This window comes from Antrostomus carolinensis, unplaced genomic scaffold (genome assembly GCF_000700745.2).
Source record: "Antrostomus carolinensis isolate BGI_N321 unplaced genomic scaffold, ASM70074v2 scaffold22525, whole genome shotgun sequence".
NCBI classification, from domain to species: domain Eukaryota; kingdom Metazoa; phylum Chordata; class Aves; order Caprimulgiformes; family Caprimulgidae; genus Antrostomus; species Antrostomus carolinensis.
Window position 1 is genome coordinate 1 of NW_010316008.1, and position 19,024 is coordinate 19,024.

Here is a 19,024-nt window from a genome sequence, read left to right on the forward strand (position 1 = left end):
CCGAGGGCTGGAGCTTGGGAGAGCCCAGCAGCTGCCTTCACAGCCCCGTCCCCATCCCAGCAGCGCAGCCCCGTCTCCTGCTCTGCTAAACGCGCTCCCCTCCTCGGTGCTGCTTCCATCGCTGGAAGCTGAAAACATTCGGAAATTTACAGCGTCATTGCAAGGTGGAGAGCAAGACTGGCTGGAGCAGCTGGAGAATTGTGTCTTGCCTGAACCTGCTCTGCCATCAAATTATTTAACAAGGAACTACCTGCGCTTTTACTGGAAATTAGCCCCCCTGAAAATGCGGTTGTTCCATCTGGTTTTTTTAGATCTGACGTTTGTAATGTTGTGTTACATTCAGTGTTTACAGCAAATAATCTAGAGAGGAGCTGATTTCCTGCATCTGGCATACACCAGACCTTGGTGCCCGTGCATTAGGGTGACAGCTAACATTTTACAGGTGGTCTAAGTGCATCTAAATGCATAATGAATAGGCTTTGGCTGAGCAAGTTTTGTGGTGGCTGGAATCCACAACATCCATCTAGCTCAGTCCTGGCACTGTTCTACTCAAGCAGTTTTCCTTTCCCTGTTTAACACAACCCTTCAGCAAGCTAAAGCTATTGGTAATGCTACCGTAAAACCCTCAGAGGGATCTTCCTCTTTCTTCTGAAAGAGAAATGCAACACATCCTCTACAACATATCACACAAGTTATATACCTCGGAACATGTAAAAATCAGATTTTTTCCCTTTTTTTTTTTTTTAACTTTTTAGGTTTTACATGCAAGTCTAACATTATGTAACTTTGTGGTAGATTTGTGTCCACCAGGACTTTGGTGGAGCATTTTTCACATGATGCAGATGTCTAAAAGCTGACATTCTCCCAAGCCCGATTATTTTTAACTTGTAAAATGGGAATACAACTGTCAATAGCCCGACTGTTAAAGGCAGAGCAATATCAAGACAACAGACCATAGCTGAGACCTGTCCCTATCATCATCCCAGGAAGGAAAGGCAGATGTTTTTCCACACACTCCCTCTAACCATGTTGCATCCTACAGTAGGAGGTAGGGCTGGGCCCAGCCAGGTTCCTAGAGCTTTTGCAGTGCAGCCCTGACTTCTCCGTGCTGCCAAGCCTTCCCTGCCAGTTATACACACACTCATGCTTACAAAGGTCCCTCTTGGCTCCTGCAGCTCCTCCTTTTCTATTGCTCAACAGATCATGTGTAGTTTCAGCCAAGCGCTTTAATTTCACGCAGTGGAGGCATTTACAGACTCACATGTACTTTGTTTGATCCTGATGGTGATAAGGCATTACAAGCAGTTGTCCATATGAGAAGCTTTTATTGCACTTTAAAACGATGCTGTCACTCACTGCTCTTTGATCAGATACATCTGCCTCCTGGCAGTGTCAAAATAGGTAACAAGCATGCATGACTACCTGAACCTTTTCAATTCCTGCAGATCAGAGAGGCATGCCAAAAAGAGACTCTAATGGGTCATTATAATACATTTATTGCATTAGAGTTCAATTAGCAAGCACCAATTAAGATTTACATAAGAGGGAGCTGAGAGTACAAATCCTTCTGCTTATCTAACGGAGATGCCAGCAAATCAAACCTTCACAGGCACATCCTTATTCCTTTGATTTTTCTTAACGGATTTGGGCAGTCATGTTCTTCAGGAATAGAAATTAATGTCACCTCTTTCACTTGAGTGAAGCCATAAATATTGATTTACATAAGCTGAGGATTTGATCCCTACTGTAAAAAACCTTGCCTTTACAATTCTATGTTTCCCTATTCATAATAAATAACCAAACATGTCAGGAATAAAATGAAATAAAAAACCACAACACAATAAAGATTTCCAATTCATCTGTTACCACAACATGAACACTTAAGAGCATGGACATGAGTATAAACATCAGAAAACAATCTCTGAGGTGACAGCTGTGGGAGGATGAGTGATCTTCACAAGACACACCTCAAGGTCTGAAAACTTAATTCCACAACAGATTTCAAACAGTGACTGCAGCTAACTTAACAGCTGCTTTTGTTCAAGATTTGAAATGATATATCATTTTAGATTAGATGTCAATTTAGGTGTGAATTGCTCTGATCCGTTGTGGTTTAGGTATTTTTATGGCCATAGGTAAGTAGTGCACCTCAGGGTCCTACATAACCAGAAATTCTCCAACAATCCCTTTGGATGTATTTTTGTTATTAGTAATTCTTCACATGTGAAGAGGCCAGCAAAGGAATGCTTTCGTGTCAGTGTAGAAAACATCTATGTGCCTAAAAGTACACGTGGTAAGTACTGATAGTCCTCAGTGCTCTCTTACGTGGAGGGAAATATAAAAGCATTAACTAGTAAGAGAGAAGCTTGTAACTTTTCTGCCACTGCACTAGCACCCACGGTTTTTAGCACCCACTAAAGATTTTTGAGTCCCCTTCAAGAGATCCCAGTGACCCACAGTTCTTATTAACTCGATGTGCAGTCAGCACAGCCCAAAGTTACAAGCTGTCTTACACGTGATACCAAAATACTGGGTACTCGGGGGACCATGAGGCGGAGGAGACTGGCAACAGCAAGTTAATCACGATTTATACCCGAAATAACATGGAACTATGAAATAACGCAGTAACAAAGCCACAAGGTGTCAGCACCAGCCTGTGTATTTAGAATAGAATTATTTTTGCCTGCTTGAGGTGTTATTTGTTTTAACCCGTGTTACTGAACATTTGTGAACATTCAGTTGAGGTTAATCTCATTTCATTGATTTACCTCAATTTAAAGAAAAAGTAATATCCTATTCAGGTGAATGAAAAATACTCAACGTAAAACTACTATAGTTTCAATAATAGCAGGACCAAATTTAAAAAAAATATATAATCCATAAAGTTCATCTAAAATTGTCTCTCTAGGTCATCTGAACACAACTTTACATCTTGGGATAAAGAAAAAATAATCTGTTATGCAGATCGACCAGATTAAATGCTAAGATGAAATGACTCCAAATTAATCATCATTTACAAAATAGTGGTAAAAAGAGAATTAAAACCAGCTCTTGGGACCACTGGCTCTGGTTGTACCCAGTGATTATAGCAGTGACTGACTTTATCGCAGGAACAACTTTGTTCAGTGTGTCAGTTGAAGTGTATGGTATTATCAGCAGTGCTACACTTGAATGATTCATGCAGAAGACGATGAATCTTGTTCAGCTAACAAGGGGAACGAAATGCACAGTCCTAAGGCAGAGCAGTCAATAGCACCAACACAGAGATATCCACTCCGTGGGCCAGCATGCAAAACACAGCACCAGTAAGACCCTGGGCTGAACAAAATCCAGAGCACTATTTTGCAGGGTTAGCTCACGTGGCAGCTGCACGCATGGAACAAGAGCTGGATGTACAGAGATCCGAGTAACAGAAAAATATTTTGGCCTTGTCAGGTTTGGGACAAAATACCTTACCGATCCATCAAATGTTGTGTAGCACAAACAGAATATGATTTAAGAGCCTCTATTGATCATGATCACTTGGGTAGTGCACAAGTAGCTGACACACACGAGATCCATCCTTTCTTGAAGCCTGCAACTCCAGGCTGTTGTTTGTACTACAAACAGCAAACAGAGCACACAGTATAAAAGCAATACATTTCTTGGTGCCTTGAGCCAACTCTTCTTGACAGTCCACCAGCAAGGAGCTAAAAAAGCTGCTCAGATGTGAGAGAACTCAGAAATTGAAGCATCCCTGTTTGAGAGACTTCTACAGCTGCTTTTGCTTGCTGAGTATTATCGGAGTTCTTCCTTTCTGTTCCCAATCTCTAATATAATTTCATCATCATCTTTTCTGCAAAAGCCTGTTCTGAATGCTTCAGGAGCTGCTCTGTCTGGCCAAGCACTAGGTAAATGATGACAGTAGCTAAAGAACACCCAAATTTGTAATATTGTATCAAATAAGTTACAAAAACACAGCATAGAGGTCACCACAGGAACCTCTACATTCTACTTACTTACAGTAAATGACAACTGGGTTAATACTTCATTAATGATGATTACATTTATTTGCAGCTTAACTGTGATTCTGATGGTGAAAAAGTCTCTCACATCTATTAATTTGCTACTGTAATCAGCCTCACTGACTTAAATGGAATTACTCAGGGTAGTAAATTCAAGGCCATGGCAAAGGAAGGAATTAACACAGGGCAGCAGCAGAGACTTCTTTAGCCTCACAGAGACCTTCCCCCCCCTCCCCCTTTTTATAAATGCCATACCACACATTTTCTTAGACTAAAAAGGCATTTATTATAACAGGTTTATAAATATTGTTGTCTGTCACTTTCAAATAGCTAACAAGGCTCACTTGAACACCAACATTTAGTATAAAACAGATAATACAAAGCAGTATTTTAGGGCATGCACTGATTGTGAAATAGTCCTGTAATAGTCACCATAATTCCATTATGTATTCATTCAGTGTTATTTTTCTGAAAAGACTAGTGCATAAACACAAATAAGTTTGATTATTACCTCTGGACTAAAAAACCCCAGTTCTGCACTCCTACCCAGCCAACGCTCATTGACATCACACAGATGCTGGGTATTGGCACACAGAACAGACCCTGGCATAAAGAATTCAGAACAGCACTTGGCACTATAGTTACAAGTTGCTTATTTGTAAGTTTTAGCTATGTATTAGTCTTGAGAATCTGAACAAAGTCAAAAGGAAGAAATGACATTGCAGGTTCAACCATTACAATTCACGTAATATAAAACAAAGTGGCAAGAGTTAACGTAGTTACGACAACCTGCTTACTTGCAAAGAGGTTAAAGCAAACCAGAGCTCAGAATATATTAATCAGAAATACCAAGGCATACCAAGCAGCTGTTTTAACCTAAACAGAACTCATGATGCTTCAAATATGCTAAGAAAATATATCTGCCTAAATAAAGGCTGGGGACATCACATACAAATATCAGAGTTCCACCATTTCATTTTTCTAATGAGGTGATAGGTTTGGAATTTCAGCTTTGACTATCTGTGTCAAGACTTGACTAATACTCCCAGCTTTAGAGAAAATCTGTTGTATTTTTTTCTATTTCAGTTTTTATCACTCATTTCATATCACCAACTGTGAAAAACTGAGAAAGAAATCATTGCTTTATATGTGAGCAGTCCAATATTTCAGAAGCAGGTATCATATTTTGTACTTAATTTTTTTTTCCTCCTAGATTTAAATATGGCATCTGTGCTTCCTTTCCTATTATCCTAATACTCTATATGACAATGTTTTCTTGACTTACTGAACTTATCCTCATTTCATTGCTTGGAAAAAAAACTGTAAATAATACTGAAAAACACTAATGTGAGGCTAATTTTTGTAGGGAAGAAGGTTACAAAAGTTTAGTACATAAAAACCACAAACACAATACCCTAGCAGGAAATATCTCAGGTTTCTATATATTCTTCTGGATCACTCTGCCCCTCAAAAAATCAGCTAGGAGCCAGGGAACATGAAGAATTCTGTTTTGTCTTCTTCTATCTCCAAAGCAGAGTCTACCCTTTTGTTTTTAAACTCTCCTGCATAATTCTCAGACTTACACACACACCCCAAAAAAAAATACCTTCAGCAAATGCACATTGCCTAAATATTAATTCTGGGAACAATATTCTTCATTACTCTAGACTTTGCAGATCAGTGTTGAGAAAAAACAGCAAGAATATTTTTATTCTTTGGCACAAAGTCTAAGTGAAATATTCCTTTATTTAGTCTTTTACTAATACCATCTCATTAAATTGATGTCTAGCTTCAGAGAGAGATGTGAAACTAAATCAGGCAATATGTTGCAATCACTAGCTGCCATTAAACATTCACTGCCCTGAGTAGGCATTGGAGCCATGAAAGATTTGCAGCTGCTTGTCACTTTTGAAAAATCCAATTACTTCTTAAAATATGTAAACATTAATTTAATTAAGAATCATTTCAAAACAGCTCAGAAAAGTACTTCTACCAGGTAATTCTGTAACGCAATAGTCTACAAAGAGCACAACACCTTTAAACAGTCTTGAGCGCCATATACAAGTTCACCTTGTAAGGACATTCCTAAATAGCCTCTAATTGTAGACCAAAATGAGCCTATGTGGAGCAGCAACCATTCTAAAATATGAGCTGCGAAGTCCTGCACGTATTCCAACCTCACATCAGTTTGCAAGAACATTCCTTCTTAGATAAGAAACACAGAAGTAGGGCAAAAGCAACAGTTGTGAATGGGAAGTCCAGACTGGATGTTAGGAAAAGGTTCTTCACTGAGAGGGTGGTCAGTCACTGAACAGGCTCCCCAGGGAAGTGGTCACAGCACCAAGCTTGTCAGAGTTCAGGGAGCACCTGGACAATGCTCTTAGTCATATGGTTTGGTTTTAATTAGTCCTGCAAGGAGCAGGGAGTTGGACTCTATTATTCTTATGGGTCCCTTCCAACTTGAGATATTCTATGAGTCTACAAGTGCAATTCAAACTACTTAGAAATCCAACAAAAAAAAAAAAATCTGCCCCTTTCCTTACAGCAGATTCATTGCTATTGCAAATTCAAATCACAGATTTTCAAAGAAAGTAATGTATTTTCAGTCTGCGTTTTCACACCTACCAGCTCCACAAGCTGCACACATCCTCCTTGACATTTCAAAATTACACTGGTTTTGCCTCACTGAGCCCAAATTAGATAAGTTAAATAACTAAGTTCAAGCATACACTATTTTACCAAACCCACTGCAAAACTAAAAAAAAAAAAAAGTAAAATGGAAGTTACCCAAGTGATTTTTCATATTAATAAAACAAGTTTAGAAAAGGAAGGTTTACCTTGATCTTACTCCATTTCTGCAAAAATCAGATACCTCAGCATAAATTGCACAGAAATAACTAGATACAAAAAAATCCCCCATGTGTTGAAAAGTTTACATATGGTCACTAAATATAAGTTATTTTCTTTTGATTAATTCTTGTATTCAGAAAACTGAGATTTTCTTTAAAACCTTCCAGTTAGATCCACATCTGTGCTGGGCAGGCTGTGAGAGAGCTGAATGAGGCCCTAACACACCACTACAAAAATACTGATAAAGAGATCTTAATTAGGGAAATAGACAATGAAAGCTGTTAAGAAAAGATGTAGAACCTCCATCTTTTGATACTCCAACTGCTGCAGCAGTAGTTTTTAAAAAGGCCTCTGGGCTGTCACCTATGCAGCAGCCAACTGCCACTACTGTCTACAGGGTCCTGACAGGTCTTCATAGCTCCAAAGACAACATCAAGCCTCTAGCTCTTACCTGGGAGTCTGATGGGAGTCCACATCTAGAGGACTGATGATCTCCACGTAGTCTGACCTTGTGTGCACATCAGCCCTTACACAGATAGGACCTGCATAAAAGCTAAATTCCCATTAAAGGCAGACTCTCCTCCTTCTATTCACATCAAGTAATATTTGCTTGTGATTAAGAGTGCCAGACATGCTCTGCCACAATGTAAACTCATGCAAAAAATAGGAAGTATGCCAAAACCATTAGCCCTTCCTTGTCCTGCAGCCTTACTACCAGTCTCTTCACTCTTCTGTCCCAAACTGTTTGAGGTCACCTATGCCTCACTGTATAGCATCCAAGCAGACTGCTTCGTCTGTTCATTACACACTGTGGAGTCAGGATGGAAACAGAAGATACCAATTCATGCAAGTTATGCACATACACAGCTCCAAAAAGCACTGAAACAACTGCAATATTTAAACCTTTCCACTTCTATCATAAATCTAAGGCTCTATACCAAGTTACACTTCATGTAAAATACTAGCACTCTCACAATAGTTATCTCTGAAAATGAGCAATATTAGACCTTTCATAATTCTGCATTTGCACAAGATACGTTTCCTTCTCCTAAAGCTATTACTGAGTATTTTTCTTTGGGGAAACTACTAGGAGATATTTAAAATAAAAAAGTACACCTGCTACACATCATTGTGACAAAGGCATCACAAAATACAATTTAAATACTAATAGAAGTTATGAAGTTTGTGTAAAAGTTTTAATTCTGCCTCCAGAGTACAGCATGGTGTACTTCAGTGGCCCCAGAGGAGAGCAGAAAGACCAAACAGGGGGACTGTTCTCTAAAAGGAGAATAATTTGCTTCTTTGTGAATGTCTGATGCACTGGATGGATGGGAAAGTAAGGAGAAGACACAAAAAACAGGGAGACCTGCATCTTCTTTTAAATTTACAGCAGTCATTCACTTAGAGATAACTGGAGTATCATCAGTGACACAGATTTCTAATTGTGACCTGGATAATCATGAAGACAGCTGTATGCCAGTCCTCCTTACCCACTAACTTCTCTTCACAGCTGGGTTAAGACATCTCAGGATCACCTTACTAAATAGCATAAGGCATCTGTGGAAACAGGGACAGGACACAGGCTAGTGACAAGGAGCACAGTATTTTTGTTCAGACTAGACATGAATACTCACAGTAAGAACACCATCCACAGTCTGGCAAAAGAAAATACATATATTTAAGAGATTTGGTGTAGGATGGATTGTGCTGTTTGTTATTTCCATTTCACAATAGCCATTGAGTATATGGAGGCAGCTGCAGGCTCTTCTTGGTTCATACCCAGGATATGGTGCCCCAAACGAGCTTCAAAACTGCTGCCTGGGTTTGCCGATGTACACTGCGCTGCAGTCATTCTCTAGTCCCTGCGTTGCAGACTGGAAGAGTCAGTGCCAAACACAGCTTTGACAACTTTTAACCCAATCTGGGTGTTCTCTCAGATTAGGGAGGCCACAAGTGTTTATTTTCTTGCTATCCAAGTATCACAAAAGCAATCATAAGGACAAGAAGGCCACAGAGGGATTTCAAACTTTTCTCATCAATATGTTCTCTTTCAAGACCAGAGTATTTCCCTTATAATAGAATTTTAAGGAAAGCATCAGTCTATATCAAATAACATTATCAAATCAGCTAGAATTTTTTTTGGGAGGGAATCAATTAGCATCTAGGATTACCTCACCTATACATAAAAATATACATAGTTATTTGATTCCAGCAGAGAAAAAAGTCACTTTCTGAACACTTATTTTTCTCTCTTTCCTATCCTACTAATTACTAATGTCATTTCAGGCCTAGCTTATTATTCATAGCAGAGTACCAGTCAGACACTACAGTCAAAAACCAAGGTCCCTTTGCGATACCATCATCACATACATAAGCAGCTGATTTCCAACTAACTTACAAACTTTAAGTATAAAACATTCTAGATAAGATGGGCAGAGCAAGCAGAGGGTGATAACATGACTAATATTAACAAACAATGGTCACAACGGACTTTTGCTCTGCATGGAAAGAACATATTCAAGGATGTTAATTGATGCTATATGGTCTTTGCTAGTCCTATCTTTCTAATTAATAATCAAAGTTAAATCCCCAAAGGACACCATAATCTAAGCACGCACTTTCTAAACTCTATGCCTCTGTATTAGGTCACCCTGCAGCAGGTAATTCTCAAATTAAAAGCAGTTTGGAAATGTGTTCTTTAACAGCTACTTGCTAGCAGTCACCGTAAAGAAACTAAAAATTATTTGATTTGGAGAAGGAAATGTCTGTCTCCTTTTCCAAAGGAGACCTCTTCCTCTAGTTTGTGTTGGTACCTGTTAATTAGAAAAATCAAAAAAAGTATTCAAAATGCCATAATCACTTAACAATTACTTTGAAGAAAGTTACTTTGTAGTAACTTTGTATAACAGGGATCAATCCTGCTTTTAAATACTAAAAAGAAAATAAACCAAAACACACAAAAACCAAAATACCTTCCATGACCAGTTACTATGCTCACTCAAATGTTAAGACTTACCAAGTATCATACAAAATTAAATACTACTGAGTTAAAGCCTTTTCATTTCTTTTATGGCCTTTTTCTTCTTATATATCTTCCAAACTAGTATTTTCTAAACACTCCCATCTTCTTTGTTTTGTCAACTTGAATCTCAGGTTCCTGCTTTTCCCACTCTGAAGAGCAACTCTCAAGCTCAGTGCTAAACTCAACTATCAGTTGAAATAGCAAATAATAGATTGTTTGACTGCTTGTTGTGGCCTTTTATTTCCTCCCAGTTGATTAGAAATACTTAATTAGTGCTAATTAAGTACTTTGAAGCTTGGATGAAAGTTTTTACAGAAGTGCATATTTCTGCTAATACTTCAACAAGAGAAAAATGCAATGATAAAATCACCAGACAGCACACTGACAAGTCAACTGAAAAAGGGGGAGAAAAAAAGAAAAAGTCTTTTTTACCCTAATTGAGAACCTGGGTACAGCTGAAGACTGAAGCAGTTTATACTTTGCAGTAGACGTATCCTTAAACAGCTCTCCCTCTGCTCTGAATTTGCTGTTGTTTTAGAGCCTGAACTTTAAAGCTTTAAATCACATCTGACTCCATGTAAGCGGCAAACAGCTCTATGGGTGTTTCACGCTTACCCTGGTATTATTGTCATCTCTATCACACCTCTTTGCCTGGGTCCAGCCAGGCTGTCCTAAATCCAGTAGTGTATTAAAAAAGAAACGAGGAGCCAAAATGGGTTTCTATCCTACTTCAGTACTTTTCAATTGTTAGATTAGCCCTTTAGTGGGTAATCAGGTAAATACTGGAAACTAAAACACTGAATACAAAGGCATAAACTAAAGCAATCTTGAGGCTACTTTAAATAGCTGTGATCTCTGAGAAGGAACTGCACTATCTCAGCTGCCTACAAATTAGCACAAAGGAGAAAGGATTTCCCCTAACGATTTCTTAACTTCAGCTGGTTGCTGAATAAAAAACTCACTATCCAAGACTCTCTGCTTCACCCTATCTTAAGGCTAATTTTACAGCCACCATGGATCAAAGCAGACCTTCCTTATTAGGTGACCTCCACTATATATTTCATTACATGATGAGTATGTTCTCCAACTTGAGAGAAGTCATTTATACTAAATAAAGGTACTACATGCAATTTGTACTACATACAAAATGTCTCTTCCCCATCCTGAATGCCAGTCCAGCAATTTTAAGTGAACAAATTCTTAAAGACATCAATGAAAATATACATTGCTAAGCAATCTTTCTTTTGAAATAGGGCTAAAGTGTCTGTGATGGAGATAAATTCCTCTTCAAATCTAATTCATATACTGTAAGCATAGATTTGAAGAATGCTGAGCCTAAAATACAATTAGTCTACAAACTTCAGTCTGTGAATAATGATGCAAACCCAGCAAAGCTAATTAATCTTTTTAATCTATGCAGCAATGAAAATAGAAATGAGGTTCATCACATACTTTACTAGATCCTACGTTACAAAGTCCTCAAGCGTACTACCTTAGATGATAGAACTTTGGCACAATTCAAATTTTTATTCTATTTAAATAGTATTTTAATGCAAGTTGGGAAGTGAATGAGCAACCTTTTCTAAGCACACTTGACTACTGCATGTATACATGTCATACACGTCCTATTATGTGAAGAATGTAAATTCTTCACAAGAAATCAAAGTTTTTCATAATATCCCGTGGCTCATAAGTACTTTTTGGCACTTTTCATTTCAGTAATACTTAGCACTCATCTTTGTAATATCTATTGGTTATTAAAAAAAAAAAATCTAATGTATTTCCTCTTTAGCTCATCTTTTTCCACAGTAACTACATTTTAGCAATGGTTTGATGAAACTAAAGATATTGCTCTTCTTATTTATCTCTATCTTTCCTTACAAATAATTGCAATTATATTTCCATTTCTTTGTAAGTTAACACCAGCAGCCCATATTCACTGTTAGCATGAATGGGATATACAGGCATATAACACAGAAAAACAGATTACTTCATACTACTACACAATTGCTTAAAAACATATTTACATGTCAGCAATACTACTGTTTTTTCACAAAAAGAGAAAACTTGGTTTAATCTCTTGGGAGTATGCCCTATGGCTTGTTGGGAACGTCTACATTCTCTATGCTTTACATCTCTTTTTCCTACATATGTAGAATTTACATTGCTGTATTCTCCCTTCCCCTTGTTTAAATAACTTTATATCTCACTCATAAAAGAAGCCATTTCTTTCAAGAAGGCCGTTGAAACACTATTGTTATGAAGAAATTCATCACCTGTTTTCTACTGAAAAAAGTCATGTTGATTATGCAAGTTTAGTTTTTGAAAGCACTAGAGCAAGTAAACCTTGATAAATATTAAAAAAGCTGGGAGAACTGTCCATGACTGAAGGGCAGGTTTCATACTGCAGTGTCGGTATCCTGATCTCAGGTTCAGGAACTGCACCTGGAGTTGTGCTGTCTGCACCAGAACTACCAAACAGTATCCTAATGTTTTCCCAAATTTTCTTTTTGGGAGAAATTTGGAAGGCAGTTTTGTTATTTGATAAGAGGTCCATCCCTAAATTCGACTAAACACACATACAGACACCCCTCCCAAACACACACACACACACACACACACACACAACACCAGGGCTCGCACGTTGATTTTACAAAAGTCTCCTTTTCTTTAAGCAAGTAGTCACAACACTGAAAATATTCTCCTATGTGTTCACTGATTATTCTTACATGATTTGCACCACTCTGCCACTCAAAGGAGATGGTTATTTCATTCTTCTGAGAAGCTAACTATGTTCAAAAGCAGCTAGATGTTGATGGTGGTGTGATATAATTTCCAATAGAAAAATGCATTGTCCATCCGTATAGCAGTCCATCCTGAGAAACTTCCACTGACAAATTCTTGCTATTTTCCATCGGTCATGGGGTTCCCATCAATAAATAGAAGGTCAGTGCAACAATGAGGAGCAAGCAGAATGGAGAAGAGAAGGTCTGATAGGCAGCTGACGGCATGAAAATATCTTCATACTTGTAAATACTGACAACACGCTCTGATACTGGTGGTGAGTCTATATCATGACGAGTTATAGAACCTTTAACATGTAAGGGCAGAAAGAAATAACATCAGATGAATTTTTTTTATAACTCTACCAAAGAAATAGGTAGAAAGCCAAGTAATTTTCAAGCCTACAGGAGCATGCAGTATTACACCGCTAGTGAGTAGGGTCATTTCTCTGCTCTCTGAAATTAAACTTTTCAATAAAACAAATGCAATTCAATAAAACAATAAACATTCTTCAAGGGAATTCAAAACTTCTAGTTATGAATTATTGTTACCTAAATTTATCTTTGTGGAGCCGGGATAAAAACTACGTAGCAAAGAAAACATGACAGGTAGGACTATTATTTATTTTGTCTTCCTTTCCATCTGTTTTAAGCCTCATGCTGCCAGAATTTCAGTTCATTTAAAAAAAGAGCGTCTAGTAAGAATATTGTAACTGAAAGACATTTATTAATTTCGGCACCCCAGTTCTGTCAGAAGCATGGAAATCAACTTACCCTGAATTGCTGGCCCCCAAGCAAACAGATAGTACCAACTCAAGTGCAGATCTACAATGGTTTCCTCTCGAGGAACATACACAGGGCGCTTGAATCGACACGTTACACGATTGTTTTCAAAAACTCCTTCTTCATCTCTAGCAGGATTTCTCTGGATTTCTTTAGCCCACTGACCAACATTATAGAAGTGCTGTATTCGGACTCTTCCATTATCATCATGAACACAAGCCATGACATCATCTCCTCCCTGCACGGTAAAAACATATTGGTAGAAGGAAAACAAAAGTGTCACAAAGAATTTCCCCATTTATTTATATAATTTAGACTATTATAAACTAATCAAGACCTGGGGCTCTCATTCCTTCTTTCCAAGTTACATATACACAAATATTTGTTTCCCTAACCATATGTATTCAATCAGACTGAACAGCACAAAGTGGATAGTAATATTTACTTACCCTTACTATCTCTGAATTCTCTTTTGGATCTTTCTAAGAGTTATTTTACCCAAAACAGAAAACATATTTGCAAGACATGATATCACCCTGACAACACACAATTAATTTATCAGTGGAAGGCTGTCTTCTGTTGTAATTTGTGAAGTTCTGGGATCCTGCTTCATAAAACCTGGCAGTCTTGAATCCTTGAAAAGTGTGCAAAATCCACTGCATCAAATCATGGACAGAAATCCAATAAAATTTGGTAAAATAGAGGAGATTAATGTACTAAATCTGAGCAAATAATAGGATAAATTGCAGTCTCTTTTCTCTAATCCCTTCTCATATTCACTTAAGGAAACATCATTTCTTGTATCTCTTAAGAGAAAATGAAAAATGTTCAGCATGCAGTAACAGAATACAGAACACCATAAGATACAAGAAAAGAAATGTGTGCTTCTTCACATAGCATAAGCAGCCACCAAGCATTACGATCAAGCAAAGAAACAAGGGCCAGAAGGAACTGTTTGTGGAGGTCACAAAGGAACAAGGCCAGACAACTGTTTGTGGAGGTCATTCATAGGAATGTTAAACCAGTTGCTAGAAGAGTTACACCAGGTCACTGCCAAAGTGGTAGAGCACTGCATCACCCAGGGATTAGCATTAATTTTAGGAGTAGTGTCTCATAGAAGCCTTAGTATCTAGAACCATTAAAACACTGTGCAAGTTGGATAGATGGCATTTTACTGAACACCACTGCCACAGGTACTGGTGCCGTATTAAAGACAAGTCCTACTTCTCCAATACTAATGCTTCTGACATGTCATGCTGAAGATAGACGTGATGCTTGCTAGTGTGATCATCCCTCAGTCCTTTGTTATAGGGAAAGGAGAGAAAAACGGTGCAGTTCAGCTCTCTGGGAACATTGCAATGTGGATTTGTAGAAGATGTGCTGAAAGTGAAGAAAAAAGGGGACAACTAGATAAAACACATTTGAACAGTTTCTGCACCCCGGTGCTGCTGCAGGCAGCCTTTCCAGCTTCTGTCTTGAGCCTATCCTTGCTCTCCATAACTTATTTTCCAATTTTAATTTTTATGCATCTGAACACAAATCCCTCATTCTTAAGTACAGAGGCAAACATAAAGCTGTTTTCACATGGAAAAAAATTAAAAGAAAAGAAAAAAGCATTCTGAATACCAATTCATAGAATGACATTAGAAAATCCTGCCTAGGCACAAAAGCCTGCAAGTGGAAAAGCATAACATTATTTGAGACAAAGAAATAGGTCACAGGACTTACAAAAAAAAAAATCTATTGAGGACACAAACCAGTTTTTTCCCCCTGAACTTCTGTAGCTATCCAGGCCACAGCATTTTGATTAGGCCCTCCAAGGCACAGCCCACTTCTCACAGCCAAGCTGTTTCGACCCAAAGTAATTTTACCACTACAGCCTCTGCATTCCAGGATACCAAAACATCCTGGAAGTTATGAAAAGGATGGAGTCAGCAGGGGAACAAGAAAGAGAGATGCTAGCTGGTTTACTCCAGCTGACTGATGGGCGTTAGACCACGTACACAGCAAATTTGGAAGCAAAACCTTTTACTTTACACTTATTTTACTGTTCTTACCAGAAGCTGAGACCTAACACACTGTTTTGTATGCCTAGGACGAAAGGTAATGCCTGCTTTCCAAAGGGATGATGAGGTGCAGATGGTGGTACCCTGGGATCTACTGCAGGTATATCAGAGTTACAAATTGGTAACGCCATCTCTGTTAGCTTAAGGGCAAATACTTAAAGGTGCTGAGCTGCTTTGAAATCCCTGTTGAGTACTTGCATTGCCAGGCATCTGTACTCTTCCCCAAATTTGGCTGAAAAACTGTTCTTCACAACATTAAACATGAACTGTTTCTTGTGATGTGTACTGTTCTTTATGACACAAGAGACCGCCAACGTTACTGTGTTTATGTACAGTGTCATATTAAAACATATATATAGCAATGACTGAAATACACCTGCCCTCACATTTTCTTTCTACTTCTCATTGTGGGTCTGATAAAAAAGTTAAGTTGTCAACGCAAGTCTTGCCTAGCACTTCTAAATTCTGCATTTTTTTCAGACTACTGCTTACAGCTATACAAGAAACACTCCTGTTCTCTGACTTGTAATTTAGGATGTAGGCTCAGTACTTCTTGGATACTCAGGAGGGTTTCTGTATACGAATACTGGCATCAGGAACTGCACTTTAATCCTAAACATTTTGCCACGGATTGCAGATAAAACATGTTTGCATTAGTCATCTATCGCTCAGGTTTTTTAAAGTCCATACAGTATATGCTTCTGTTTTTCTCACTGAAACACAATGAAAAGTGAAGATTTTGAATGAAAAAGTAAGTACAGGGATAAGCATAAAATAAAATTTAATAAAATCCAAGAGAGACAGAAGAAGGAATCTTAACAAGATTGCTTTCTAGAGCATATAAGTTTATATTGGCAGTAGTAATTTCATAACTCATTTGTAGCTTCCCTGGAACAACACACAAGTATGTAAAAACCAAAAAGATTTCCAAAGTTTATTAGTGAAAGCTGTATTTATATCATTGAAAGTCAGCTGATTTACCGAAGAATAAAATTATTTGTTATTTAGTTTCTGATGTGCCTTTTGTCCAAGTAACACTGACATACAGTGTGAGAGGACATTTCCATGTGAACTGGCTTACCCCTGAGGGCTTTTCTAATAAAAAGGCAAAAAGCTAATAACATTCACACAGTTAGAGCTGAACTGAAATACTGTTGTAACTCTCAGTGAAGAAGGGAAAGGCCACATTAGGAAGGATGAGACAGTTTTCTGGGAGCCAGTAGGCCTGGCTCCTGCTCCCAGGCTGGCTACCAAACGGTGCTTTGTTTTAAGCAAGTCAGTTTTTTCTTATATGCTCTGTTTGTGATAAATCAAATACAAATCATTTATATCCTAGCATAAAAGGGTGTGCTCACTGCCAACATGAAGAACTGTACATGTCTTACCATTTTCTTGTCTGAGGAAAATCCCACCGCCACCCAGCCATCAGTATCGGCACTCAACTCAAATTCAACATCAGCTCCTATTCTACGGTAACTGAGAAAGTAGTCACAAGTCTCTGCATTGCATCCTGGTTTGCCGTATCTAAATGGAATTGGAAATACATGTAACTTTTCCTTGCAATTTCCTGCTATGGAACTTAATTATATTTTTGCAAGAAAAAACTAGAAGAATACATTTTGGCATAATGGCAGTAAAACATATTGTATTGTGCTATACACAAAGTACCATTAATTAAGTGTTTGCAATTATTACTCTTTTATAATGAAGTGTTTGCAATTATTACTCTTTTAGTGTAAGAATGTATAGTATTTAAACAGTACTGCAAGGAATTAATTACATGCAGTATCACTCTGTTGACCTTCCTAGCCCTAGTTTTGTAAGTGCTTCACGAAAATACAAGAAGCATGAAATAACTGTAGGTCTGTAACTATGACATATATCCTTAAATAATCTTGTTTCCTCAAGTAATATAGTATATAACTATGAAGTATGTTCTTACATAATAAACATTTATTGAAATGCATATGGAACATTTACCAAAGTCACCAATGCAATTGGTCAGCATTTGCAAACATAAACATATCTGCACTCTTATCTCAGACTGACCTGAAGCATCCCTTGGTTTTTCCACAGTCATCCACTCTGATTTTTGCAAATGGATCCACAGGAGGAGCAGCAGGGCAAGGGTAACCTGTATAATCAGAATAAATCATTACTAAATAAAATACAAGGAATAAAAAGCAATAATACTAAAGAAAAAGGGTTCCAATAGCATTTACTTTGTCTGCTGATAACTCAGCAGTTCAGATGAGGGAGTACTTTGTCACATACACAATCCCTTGCTCAGATGGCCCTGGATCCAGGTACCAAAGTAACACTGATAACTGAAAACAAAAATTTCCTCAAGTTTCCTATTTGTCAAGAAGGGAGAAGGATGCTGGAGCATGCCTTTGCTACACTGAGGGCAAAAGTTACCCTGAGCAGGAACATGAAGTAGTACAGTCAGCTGACAATTAGGGATCTCCACTCAGCTACCTCTTTGTGCACTCAGTCCCTTCAGGAAATCCATAAGGGAACTAAACCTGACTCCCTGGCTATAAATGACAATATGAAGTATAAATGCAGGGCACTAGATTGAGAGCTGTAGGAATGGATACTGAAAGGACCTTATAACACATGCTCCATTAAGATGTAAAATAAAACATGCCTTCATTTAAAAGGTAAGAGATTATCAAAATGGGGAACTGCCTGCAGTGATGACCTGCAATCGTGTGTGAAGGAAGACCCAGAAGAGCCAGACAACGAGAGTTATGACTCCAAGCCATCCCCTGTCCTGCTGGAAGATAGTGTGAACGTGCAAACAGACCTTTTCTGTCTTGGCTCGTAGAAGTGTGTGTCTGTTGCATGAACATAAGATATTTTAATAGGATCTTCTTCTATTTAGTGAACTGAAAACCAAAGTGCTAGTTGTGAAACTATAAAGTCCTCTGAAAGTGCTTCATTGAATAGCAAATTAAACACTGCAGTCGGCTGCAGCAAACAAATGTTTAACCTGCACAACTTGAGGCACCTGGGAGCCCTGATGCGCTTTGCTAGATTGTTGGCAATGCCAATGGGAAGTACGCTGCAAACTGCACATCACAGCCTCCAGTAACCGTGCCAGGGGCTGGGTAAATTACCCAGCATAAACGTATGAAGTTGGCAAAATTTCACCGCAGCCCACAGCAGAGCATCCCTGAAAGACCGGTCACAGGACACCCCGTCTTCTCACTTCTTCCTTTTTTCCAAATGTCTTTCAAATGAAAACAACGGGTTTTCTATGCAGCCTAGCCACAAAATTGGAGTTTCCACATTCTGCCATTTGTAATTTAAAATAAGAAAGCCACAAAAGCCAGACGCGGCTGCTCTCTCTCTTACCACTCGAGACAGCACCGGTCATTTCGAAAACCACAGAACCCAGGACTCCTTTTAAGTCAGCGGCCCGGGAAGCCTTTCAGGAGAGGGTGTGCACCTTGGAAGGCGAGCTGCCGCCGGCCGGCCCCGCTCAGAGGGACGGGGACGGGGACGGGAAGG

At 38.5% G+C, this 19,024-nt stretch overlaps 1 protein-coding gene across 1 annotated transcript; it reads right to left on the reverse strand.

Annotated features, from left to right (window-relative positions):
- Window positions 1–12,449: 12,449 nt before the first annotated feature.
- Window positions 12,450–17,664, reverse strand: FRRS1L (ferric chelate reductase 1 like). Its single transcript, XM_029084998.1, has 4 exons — window positions 17,558–17,664; window positions 16,894–17,032; window positions 13,434–13,680; window positions 12,450–12,967 (listed from the first exon to the last, which is right to left on the reverse strand). The coding sequence occupies exons 1-4, from the start codon at window positions 17,662–17,664 to the stop codon at window positions 12,795–12,797; spliced, it is 666 nt and encodes a 221-aa protein (XP_028940831.1). The 3' UTR covers window positions 12,450–12,794.
- Between the last annotated feature and the right edge of the window lie 1,360 nt (window positions 17,665–19,024).